This window comes from Octopus bimaculoides, chromosome 2 (genome assembly GCF_001194135.2).
Source record: "Octopus bimaculoides isolate UCB-OBI-ISO-001 chromosome 2, ASM119413v2, whole genome shotgun sequence".
Lineage (NCBI taxonomy): Eukaryota > Metazoa > Mollusca > Cephalopoda > Octopoda > Octopodidae > Octopus > Octopus bimaculoides.
The window spans coordinates 25,899,247-25,911,000 of record NC_068982.1 but is presented as its reverse complement, the minus strand read 5'-3'; the positions used below and the strand labels follow the sequence as shown (position 1 = coordinate 25,911,000).

At 34.2% G+C, this 11,754-nt stretch overlaps 1 protein-coding gene across 2 annotated transcripts in view; it reads left to right on the top strand.

Moving 5' to 3' along the window:
- Positions 1-11,437, top strand: part of LOC106881031 (catenin alpha) — an 80,850-nt gene extending 69,413 nt beyond the window's left edge. For both annotated transcript variants that reach the window (XM_052975868.1, XM_014931229.2), the window contains 5 exons: positions 845-950; positions 1,968-2,102; positions 3,978-4,070; positions 6,827-6,847; positions 9,242-11,437. In XM_052975868.1, the coding sequence (XP_052831828.1) occupies positions 845-950; positions 1,968-2,102; positions 3,978-4,070; positions 6,827-6,847; positions 9,242-9,400 (514 nt within the window). In that variant the 3' untranslated portion in view covers positions 9,401-11,437. The remainder of the gene's footprint in view (positions 1-844; positions 951-1,967; positions 2,103-3,977; positions 4,071-6,826; positions 6,848-9,241) is intronic.
- The last annotated feature ends 317 nt before the right edge of the window (positions 11,438-11,754 follow it).

Sequence of the window (11,754 nt, the reverse complement as noted above, 5' to 3'; positions counted from 1 at the left end):
GCTCTCTCTCTCTCTCTCTCACGCTCTCTCTCACTCTCTCTCGCTCTCTCTCTCACTCTCTCTCTTCCTCTCTGTTGAATATATGAAAATAGTACATATATATATATATATACCCTTAATTATAATTTTACTAATGATTATTACCTATGAGGTTTTTATTCCCATGCTGGCCACCTGATCGGTATTTTAAATAACGATCTTATCTATATATATATATATTTATTTATATATTTATATTTATGTGTATATATATATATATATATTTATGTGTGTGTGTATGCATGTATATATGTGAGAAAATATTCACTTTAATAGTGAAAGTAATAAACTGAAGGTATCTCACATCACAATAGAGATACTATGGTTTCTCTTTTGACACTTAATACTGAAATAGTGTACGAGATGAGAAATTGCTCTGGGCTCATATTAGGCAAGAAGTTGAATGTTTTTTTGCCCATAACCTTGCATGGACCCTAAGTAAGGAATGTGTAAAATTTGAATGAAATTGGTTGGGTAGTTCTCGAGTTTTTTGTAGGCTTCTTACATAAACCTACCTAATCAGTTGAGCTCCATGGAGCCTACGGATTTTTGTCACATGGGGCCGCATCAAATAATAATATATAACAATATTTATATATGTTCATATATAGTAGTAATAGGGATTCCAAAAAAATCACACAGCCAATTGCATGGCTAATAAGAATAATTGATAGGGGTTAGGGTAAACTTTAGCATCACACAGGAAAATGTATATAAATGAAACAAAAAAAAAAATATATATAATGAACCATGGCTGCATGTAATAAAGTAAATGGAATTAACATTCTCATTAAATGATACCTAGGGGGCGTGGACCATTGAAAAGCACAATGGATGTTATTAATGCTGCCAAGAAAATTTCCGAAGCTGGAACACAAATGGATAAAATGGCAAAAACTATTGCAGATCAGGTATTGTATTTTGAAATAAATTTTTTTGTATCTTTTTTTTTTTTGTTTGCTTCTTTCTTTATAATGTAATTCTTGTGTGAATTTTGTTACTATTATAGGTTGAATGCTGTCACCATTAAACCTCTTCATATTGTGGTGTGGTGTTGGATGTGGCATGTTGTGTTGCACTGAATGTTGTTTAGTCCCTACTTAGAGGCCTCTGATTAAATGCACTCTGATTGTGACAGTCCTCTTTTTTCATGCGTGTATTGAACCTGACATTTCCAGTATTCAATACTCATATTTCAATAGTGATAGGATGTAATTTGAAGGAATTTGGCAATTATTGCTTGCAAATTGAATAACCATTAGAGCCTCCTTTGCTTTTGTAATCTGTTTTGTTGAGCTGATGTTGTTGTCTAACCCTTATCAAGCAGACATATGATCAAAGACCTGCTTGCCATGACCATCCTGTCTTTTTCGTGTGTGTGTGTGTGTGTGTGTGTGTGGAACCTAAGACAGCATTTTTAAAATATGGACAGTCTGAATCTACCAATTCTCTTTATAATTTCCAAATAATGTTTTAATACATTTATGGAAAAAAGTCAATTGACAGCCTTCACACTTCTTCACATAATCCTGAACTTTATATGTGAAATGCCAGTGACATGCTGCATGTCCATCAACAATATTAGCAGAGAGACTATATGTCTTACCACTGTACGGCTGTCTAAGTAGATGGAATGGGGTAGGAATTAAAATTGTTTTGTTGTATAATCATATCAATTCCATTATGCAGAAGACGGAATCAAGAAAAAATTTGTAAAAATTCATAAAAATAAAAAAAAAGTTACGAGGGGTGCTTACATAATTCCGCTAAGTTTCACTTCCACTAGTGAAAGCTATACATATCTTTCAGACAGCTCCATACCAATTTAACTTTATGCAGCATTTGCTGTTTATGTATGCATATGAAATATAGAGTTTATTCTCTAGTCTACAGTTGTTTTGCTTTCTAATTTCTCCACATTTTTTTAGTGTCCAGACTCTGTATCCAAGAAAGATCTTCTGGCATATCTCCAGCAAATTGCATTATATTGCCATCAATTAAATATAACCAGTAAAGTGAAAGCTGATGTACAAAGTGCTAGTGGTGAATTGATCGTGTCTGGGGTAAGTTAATTTATGTATCTTATTTAATTTCTATTTTTCTTAATTCAAATAAGTAGATGGAATGTGACTGAAATGATTAAGAAGTTAAATTTGAAACCATGAGTACCTGAGTTCAATATCACTGCATAACATCTTCAGTAAATGTCATTTTTGGTAATATCAGTGATTGGATGCAGTGATGAAACTGCATAGAAGCTTAAGTGGATTGTGTCTGTGATTCAAAAGGTACTGCCATATCACTTTGTCATGTTAATTCTATCCTAGAATTATGTTGAGTGTGTGTATATCTGGAATGCTCAGTCCCTTAAACATTAATTCAGTTGACTGAACAACTCGATCATCATTGCTGAATGATGGAGATCCACCATATAGATATATCCCAGTGCTGTGATGATAAAGTACTGAATTTCACTGACTGATACTAATTTAGGTTTCAAGCTACATTGCTACTGAGTACAACCCTTGTAATATGTATGCCTTTCAGTATAGCTGGAAGAATTTTTAAAAGAAAAAGGTGAGTGGATATGGTATTGAACTCCCAGTTCATAGAATTTTAATTCAAATCTCTTTTCTTTTCTTTTCCCTTTTTTGTGAATTTAGGCAGTGTGTTAAATTCTACCTGCATTAGTTAATGATATTAAGTAGCTACTACTTCCAAATGGTAATATTACCCGAGATAGACTAAGGTCCTATTAATGGGTAGATTTATGTCTAATCTGCTTAATTCCATAAAAGCAGTTCATCATTTCATCCCCTGGGGATTAGCAGATAATATTTACATCTTACAAATCTAGCATGAGAGGTGTTTTTCCATACTTCAGTTCGTGTACAGCTTATATAGAAGTTAGGTTGTAACGTTTTATAACACCTTCATGTAACAAACCATCAAAGGAAGTCGTTGTGGTTGTTTGACCAGCTAGAAATAACAGCCAAATCACCTCATGACACACTCTTAAAGAAAAAGTGTATTTGATTATATGGTCCTGCATTCACCTATAGACAGGGTAGTCATGCCTGAAATTTCATCTGCTGGATGTCAGGTTTGACTTGGGCTAAACAACCTTTAGCTGATGAGCTACTGTGGTAGCCATTATATGGTTGCTCAGCCTTTTAGAAATAGCTAAATACCTTAAAAGTACACCTTACTATCTTAAAGATAAAGGACACATTGGTTAATGAAGTCCTAGATATGCAAAAACATAGAATGGTTATAGATGGAATTTTTATGATAATAGATCTACTCTATCAATGTTGACTTTTACTCAACTATAACAATAATCATCTTCTGTTGGTGAGAATGTACTGAAGTGAAACAAAATCACTGGTATATTTTGCAAATATTTGGGGCAGTAGTTTAATAGTTTAGGATATGTAAGGTAAAAGTCCAGTAGGAAGGGGAGGTTGACTATGTGATTACCTGAATTGTTAGTATTAGATGGTAGAATATCTTTCAGATAACATTCCATCATTAGAAATCAAAATAGACACATTGATTATATTCAAGCTACATTTTTTTCTATGTGAATAAAAATTGGGGTGGTTGATCTGTTCAATTGGGATTAATCTGGGGTTGAACACCAGCAGCGATAGTATATTTTGCTACCATCTGTCCTGTAGTTCGCACATCTTATAAGAAATCAGTCTTCTTGAATTATCATAGATTAATAACTGCAAATAAATTTCAATTTGTAAATGAGGGTTAAAACAGGTTATGGATATTTTTTATCCATCTAACCTAAGAATATATTGAAAAGACTTTCATTATAGTTGGTATTAAAAGTATTTTCATTGGTTAATGTACAGAATGGAAAAAACCAATATTATTGCACTTGTGTCTGTATTGAAATGCATTCTTTTTTTATTATTTTTCATTAGCTTGACAGTGCCACATCCCTTATTCAAGCTGCCAAAAACTTGATGAATTCAGTAGTTTTGACAGTGAAAGCTTGTTATGTTGCTTCAACTAAGGTCAGTATAGTCTCTTTCTTCATTGTGCTTGTTTTAACACCCATAAACCAATTTCTCTTAAGTTTTAATATGAGGGAATTTTAAGATTAAAGCACATTCATAACACATGCAAAGCAGGTGGAATTTACCAAATTACCAAATCAAATGGGTATTCCACGATACTAGTTGTAGGTAGAGTTGGTATATTTTTATGGTAACATTGGGCATAGCCATGTGGTTTTGGCTTCAGACCCATTGTGTGGCACCTTGGACAAATGCCTTCTAGTATAGCTCTGGTCCAACCAGTTCCTTGCTAGTGAATTTGGTAGCTGGAAACTGTGTGGAAGCTAGTCATGTGTGTTTGTCTCTCAACACTGCTTGATAAAATAAGTACTGGGCTGATTTGTTTGACTAAATTCTTCAAGGTGGTGTCTCCCAGTATGCCTGCAGTCCAATGACTTCAAATAAAAGATCGCAATTGGGTTTCCAGGTTTAATCCTTCTGTGTGGTATTTTTAATAAGTGCTTTCTGGTATAGCCTACAGCTGAGCCAAACTTTGCGAGTGACATCTGTTAGATGGAAACTGAACTTTTTGTTGTCCGACTTTAACACCAATACCTGGCTCTTGGGCGCCTTTAGTGAAGTTCACAGAATTGCAAGAATTATGGCTGAGCCTCCAATCTAATGATAAATTTCTTTCAGTGTGCTATCAAACTCAGAGGCCCTGAAAAAAAAAACAAAAAAGCAAACAAAACCCATAAGCACTGTTGCTCCACCCTTGACTAAAATCTGAAAAAGAATTGAAAAAAAGAATATTGTGTTGATAGCCTTCATAATCTCTTCAGTTGTGGTTCATTGTATTGTGCTAACAATATCTATCAGAGAAATATTTACCAGTTTCTGTAATTAGAAACATGTATTTTGCAGAAGCAAGTATAGTTTACTTCAATTAGCAGTAACAGTGCTGTATAACCGATACAAAGCTGTGTGTTTATAAGTTGGAATCCTTTTTTGAGTATAACATAGAAAGATGTGCCAACAAGCAAATTGGCCATACACACACTAGATGAAGATAATTTTCATTGGTGCTGCAAAGGACCAAGTGAATCCCGTTAAATCCTAAAACATTGTTAAATTCAGATCAGATATTGTCGTTTTCTTTTTAAAATGCCTGTAGTACCTATGTAGTTAAACAAATGTGAACCAATAACAGAGCTGTACATGGTCATTTGACCTGATAGAAAAATCAGAAATAGCAGTCAAATCTTCAAATCGCAACCAATGAATTAAAGAGCCCCCCCCCCAAATTTCTAATATAGCTTTAGACACCTCTAAATAGATTGGATGGCTATAGTTGGAATGTCTTTGGTTACAGGTTTAACTCACTCATGTTTGGTCTCGGGTTAAACAGTAATAAATTCAAATGTTACCAGTCATTACATACTTCTTTAGCCATCAGCTATAATTAAAATGCAACAAATGAAAGAAATAAGACTATCAGCAGTTGAATAATTAGCAATATCATCATGATCATCATCATCATTTAAAGTCTGCTTTCCATGCTGGCATAGGTTGGATGGTTTGACTGAGGACTAGTGAGCCAGAAGGCTGCATCAAGCTCCAATCTGATCTGACAAAGTTTCTACAGCTGGATGCCTTTCCTAACGCCAACCACTCCAAGAGTGTAGTGGGTGCTTTTATGTGCTACCGGCATGAGGGCCAGTCAGGCAGTACTGGCAATGATCACGCTCAAAACGTGTTTTTCATGTGCCACCTGCATGGGACCCAGTCTGGTGGTACTGGCAACGACCACGCTCGAATGTTTTTCACGTACCACCGGCACATATGCCTGTAAGGCGATACTGGCAATGATCATGCTTGAATGGTGCTTTTTACGTGCCACCAGCACAGGAGCCAGTCAGCAGCCCTGACAATGGTCACGCTCAGATGGTGCTTTTAACGTTCTACTGGCATGAATGCCAATCAGGCAGTACTGTCATCAGCCACATCAGTGATTTTGATTTCACTTGCCTCAACAGGTCTTTGCAAGCAAACTTTATTGTCCAATGAATGAAGGGTACTCATAAGTGGGTTGGTTATATACCACTGGCATAAACCACAGGTTATGGTCTCACTTGGCTTGTCAGGTCTTCTCAAGCACAGCATATCTCCAAAGGTCTTGGTCACTAGTCATTGCCTCGGTGAGGCCCAATATGTGTATATCAGCTTGCAATAGTATTTGTTATCCATAAAGCACAAATGTTCAAATTGCTAAAATCATCCCACCAATTTTAAAAGTATATTAGATCTGTAAATATATATATATATATATATATATATATAAAATGTTTTAAAATATGAGATTGTATAGCATACAAAAAATGCTTAATGAAGTAACTAATGAAAGAAGGCCAATGTTCAAAATAAATTGGAATGAGTGCTACATATAACTGTGTCATACTTCTTTTAGCGGTGCAGCTTAAATATTGTGAAGCTGTCTGATGTTCACGTGTGTGTGTGTGTTAATACACACGCACACACATATACAGAATTTCATTTACGTACTTTTTTCTCCCTCTCCATCTCTCAGCTTTCTCTATCTCCCTCTCTTCTTCTCTTGTCTTTTTCACTCTTCCTTGCCATGTCTCTCATCTGTCTTGCTTTCTCTCTCTCTTCTCCTCCCACAAAAGCACCTCTAGATTGTCATGATTCACATAAACCTATCTGCTTCATTCACTTAAATGACTTGTCTAATTTGTTTTTAATTTCTTTCACAGTACAAATGTAGCTCCGTTTATGTAAGTATCAAACCTTTGTTTATATCTGTTTTTGTTGTCACTTGAAAGTTTGCATTATATTGAGTCATTAAAAGTTGATTTCAAGTTTTTAATTAGTTAATGATAATACACTCTTAATTATAGCAATTAATCTAAATAGGTTTGTTTGGATTATGTTATAAAAATATTTGAAGTTTGATAAAATATTGGTTTCTTTTGGATTGATTATTGTCAATTATTCTGAAACTATTGATCCAATCTGAAAATATAATTAACCACATAACATGTTATGCAACTGCTTACTGACCTAAATTTGTTATTTTCAGTATGAATAGCACCAACCATTAAATGCTTTCAAAGGAACTTTTAAGAGAAAACAATCTAGAAAAACCTTTAGTTTATTTTTGTTGTAATGGTTGAGCGAATAGAATGGGGATAGTTAGTGAAGTAAAGAAAATGGGTTCCTATGGAAGCACCATAATAAAAAATATTTTCATTGATGTTTTTGTCCATTTTCCTGATGGAAATTTTGAAATTCCAAAATGAGTTAACCCTATATGCCTATTGTTAATAATTCTTTATGCTTCAAATACTACATTTTATGCTTGGACAAACTCTAAGGATTCTTTACATTTGAATGTTATTGTATCCAAGCAATAATGAAGAATTGACTTTTAAAAAGTGTGTTTGTTTGTATATATGTATACATATATGTATGAGAGAGAGAATGAATGAATGTGTGTGTGTGTGTGAATGTTATATGTGTTGTGTGTGTTTATGTATATTTACATATATGTATGTGTGTATAATGTTTAAATATATGTAGTAATAAAACTTTTGGAAACAAATCAAAATAATTTATGTCTGCACATTGATGATTTCTGTGCTGTAGTGTTAAGAAAGTGAAGAACATACTCTGCAAACTCATTAATTTTCTACAATGCTCTTCCATCTATCTGGTAGACTTGCAAGGCCCCTCTTCCAAAATTCACTTGTCTGCGACAAAAATACTCCAGTACTATTCTGACCACATATACAGGATTTATATTTTTTCTGTCCAAATGATTTTGAAAACTGCAGAATAGATGATAATGAGATGGAGCAATGTCTGGTGGGTAAGGCATTGTTTCCCATTCAAACTGCTCCATCCTTGTATGTAGCTGAGCATTATCCTGATGGAAGAACACCTTTCGTCTTGAAACCAAAGATGGTCATTTTCCTTCAGGTGCTGACTTAAGCTGCTCGCAGTAGACCTTCTTTGTTATTATTTAGTTTGGATTTAAAAGTTCAAAGTGGACTAAACCTTTCATATTGCACCAAACAAATAACACCTAACGTGGGTGAAGACCTTCTTTAGCATGGAGTGCCAGTGTTTCTCCTTTCCCTACCCATTGTCTTCAGTGCTTAACATTTTTATAGAGAACCCATTTCTCATCACCAGTCACTATTTGGTCCAGAAATGGTTCATTCATGGGACGTAACAGTGAAGAAGAGCACATATTCACTCTCTGCATGCAATTAGACTCAGTAAGTTTGTGAGGAACCCATTGACCCAATTTACTGACTTTTCTGATGGCAAGCAGGTGTTGATGAATAGTTGAATGACCAAATCTAAACTTCTCTGTTCGTTCCTCAACAGTTATGATGAAATTTTGTTCCACCAGCATTTGCAGCACATCCTTGTTGAGCGCTGCAGATCTTCCAGGATAAGGCTCACCTTCTAGGCTGTAGTTTCTGGCTCGGAATTTCTGGAACCACCCTTGACACTGGCTTATGCTTATTGTCTGATCCCCTTATACTGCATTAATATTCCTTGCACTTTCTGTTGCATTGTTGCCTTTATTGAACTCATAAAGCAAAATATGCCAAATATTTGCCTTTGTCACTTCCATTATAGCTTTGAAAAAATAACTGTTAAAATTGAATTGCACTTGTCAAAACTTGTACTAAGAATAAGGACAAAGTAAAATTACTACCTGCTTTTATAGCAAGTTGATGCAGGTAGTTTATCCCACCCCCCTCCTACTTTTAGTTCATACAATTGAAAAACCTGCATTATTTATGGGGTGACCCAATTTATATATATTTATATATATGTGTGAGTGTCTGACTTCATCATCTTCTATGCTGGCATGGGTTTGATAGGTTGACAGAAGCTGCTAAGCTTGAGGACTGCACCAAACTCCACTCTGTCTGCTTTGACACGGTTTGTACAACTGGATGCCCTTCTTTATGCCAACCACTTTATAGAGTGAACTGGGTGTTTTTTACATGGCGCCAGTGAAATGAATACTCTTACATTCAAAATTTATTTTTGATTAATATCTTTGTGCATTGATAAACAAGTTTATAAACAAAATATCTAAAAAACTAAAAATGATTAAAAAAAAACCTTTTTTGTTTTTCAATTTTCAGAACTCTGTAGTTTTGTGGAAGATGAAAGCTCCCGAAAAGAAACCTCTAGTACGGAGAGAAGATCCATCTGAACTAAAGGCTATTGTACGCAAAGGTGCTCAGAGGAAGCGCATACAACCTGTCAAAGCTTTGAATGAATTTACAGAATTAAGCATCTAAATTCCCTGTTTGCTGGTTGTAGATGAATTGCAGAAGAAAAAGAAAATGACTGTATTTTAGCAATTATCATCATCATCATCATCATCATCATCATCATCAAGAAATACATAGTGCTTGGAAATATTACATTGTTTACAAATATATAATTGGTTTTATAGTGTATTAAAAATCAAAATTTGTGAACAACGTATGTATGTATGGATATGTGTGCATGTACACAAGATCGTCTGACTTACTGTCTGATTGATAGTTACAAAGAATTATAAACAATGTTTTTGCCTGAAAAAAAGACATATGTTAAAGGTTCCTGATCAACAAATTTTATTTCAAATATTCTGAAAGTGTTAAACATAGGCATCTGACTATCTTGTTAAACTATAATGAAGTTGTGTTGCATGATGTCATATTGAAAAGTTTCTGACTGTTTGTGTCCTTTTATTAGAATGAAACAGGAGGCCACAAACTGTGTGGAACTGGTTGTTATTTAAGTAATATACCCTTCATCTCTCCAGAGCACAGTTGTAAACTACAGGGGACGAAACCCTAACATGTTTTGGTACTATTGATATTGTTGCAGTTGCCAGAACCATCCAGGATTGTCTGACATATTTGAAATATGGTGTGGTATGATGTGATATTGTAGTGGCTGGGGGAGCTTATTCTCGCATCTGTTCATTAATTCTATAATGCATTCTTAGTTTGGCACAAAGGTTTTTTGAAGTGGTGTCAGAGCCAGTTGAATTTTCTTCAATACATGCCTAATATTTTAACCCCCCAAGTGATAAAAAAAAGACAGTTTTAGCAAGATTTGAATTCTGAATGTGAAGGGACAAAGCTAACAAAATCCTAGATTTCTGTACATTGGGTTTTGTAACCACTTCACATGGGAATACAGAAGAATTTAAAATGGTGCGAAAGATGATTCATACAGTAGAGCACCCGATTAAACAGTTTGTACTATTTAGTTTCATCCCTAGAAGTTTTGAGTTTAAATCTTGCTAACATTAATTTGCTTTCAATTTTTTCAAGGTTGATTAAAAAATTATTAATAATACTAGCTATATACTGGAATTGAATCTTAAAAATTTGACTTTGTGCCTAGTCAAAAGGAATTTGGTATAATGGTAAAAGACATTGTTTCTGTTTTGAAATGGCTTTTCAAGATGCTGTGTAGTTGGTGCCAAAGCAGTAAGGCTCCTTATGCCACAGGCTTCTTGTTGATAAATTAGTATTCGATATCAACTCTTGCACTATGTTGTTAAACAAGACACTTTTATATGATGAAATTATTTAATCCTAAGAATATGACAATTACTAACACTGATTCTGTATTATTAAAGACAAGTACATTTTTATTTTGAAAAATACCAAAAAGGCTTAAAATTAAAAAAAAATCTGAATCTCAACAAAGAAAAGTATATTTATATGTACATCCGTAATGTATGTACATTTGTGTGTGAGTGTGTGCACGTATATATATATATATATATATATATATATAAAATGTGATGGAGCATGTTCTCACTTGATAGTGAAGTGATAAGATGCTGGTATAATTGCTTTGTAAGCAGCTTGTTCTTACAGAACAATAAGGGAATAGAATCATTTGAATATCCTGGAATAGGATATGAGCCTTTTCTAGAATAGGTTTTGTTACATCCACTAATGCATATGAGAAATGCATAAATGTAACACCATCACATTTTCCCCTCTCTGCTTACAATCTTGTAGTTTCAGCTACACTTATTAATATACTTGAAGGCTTTGTAACAATTACATCCCAGTTTCTCTTAGAGCTAGGCATGAAGAGGACACACTCACATTCCCCTGTCCATTTACACAGTATCTGCTACATTTACTAAAGTACATGTGAAAAGTATGAATGCCACACAATCACATTCCTTCTATTCATACAGTTCAAATGAGTTGGCTACATACAGCAATGTACTTGAGAAAGTGTAACAGCATATGCCATCTCCTTCTGAAGACTTGTATCTATGTAAGAAGTAGGCATATTTTGAGGACGTTTTTTGTTGTTATAATAGATTTGTGATGTTTTTACGATGCCAGGAATTTTCTCCATTTTTTTTCAGTTGCCTGTATTTCACCTCTTATTCACTGAAGATTATTCTATAATTGTGGCTTTGTGACAAGGCACAGACTTCTACAGAAGATATTACTTATTGTCAATTACTTTTTTGATCTGATCTTCAGTTAAAACACCTGCACATATTATGCCTAGATGTTTATGTATGCAAGAATGCATTTACTTAAAAATAAGCAAATATACCTTCACAGGTACATAGACATATATATTTACACAAATACAAATGCACTCAAGGCAATAATGCATA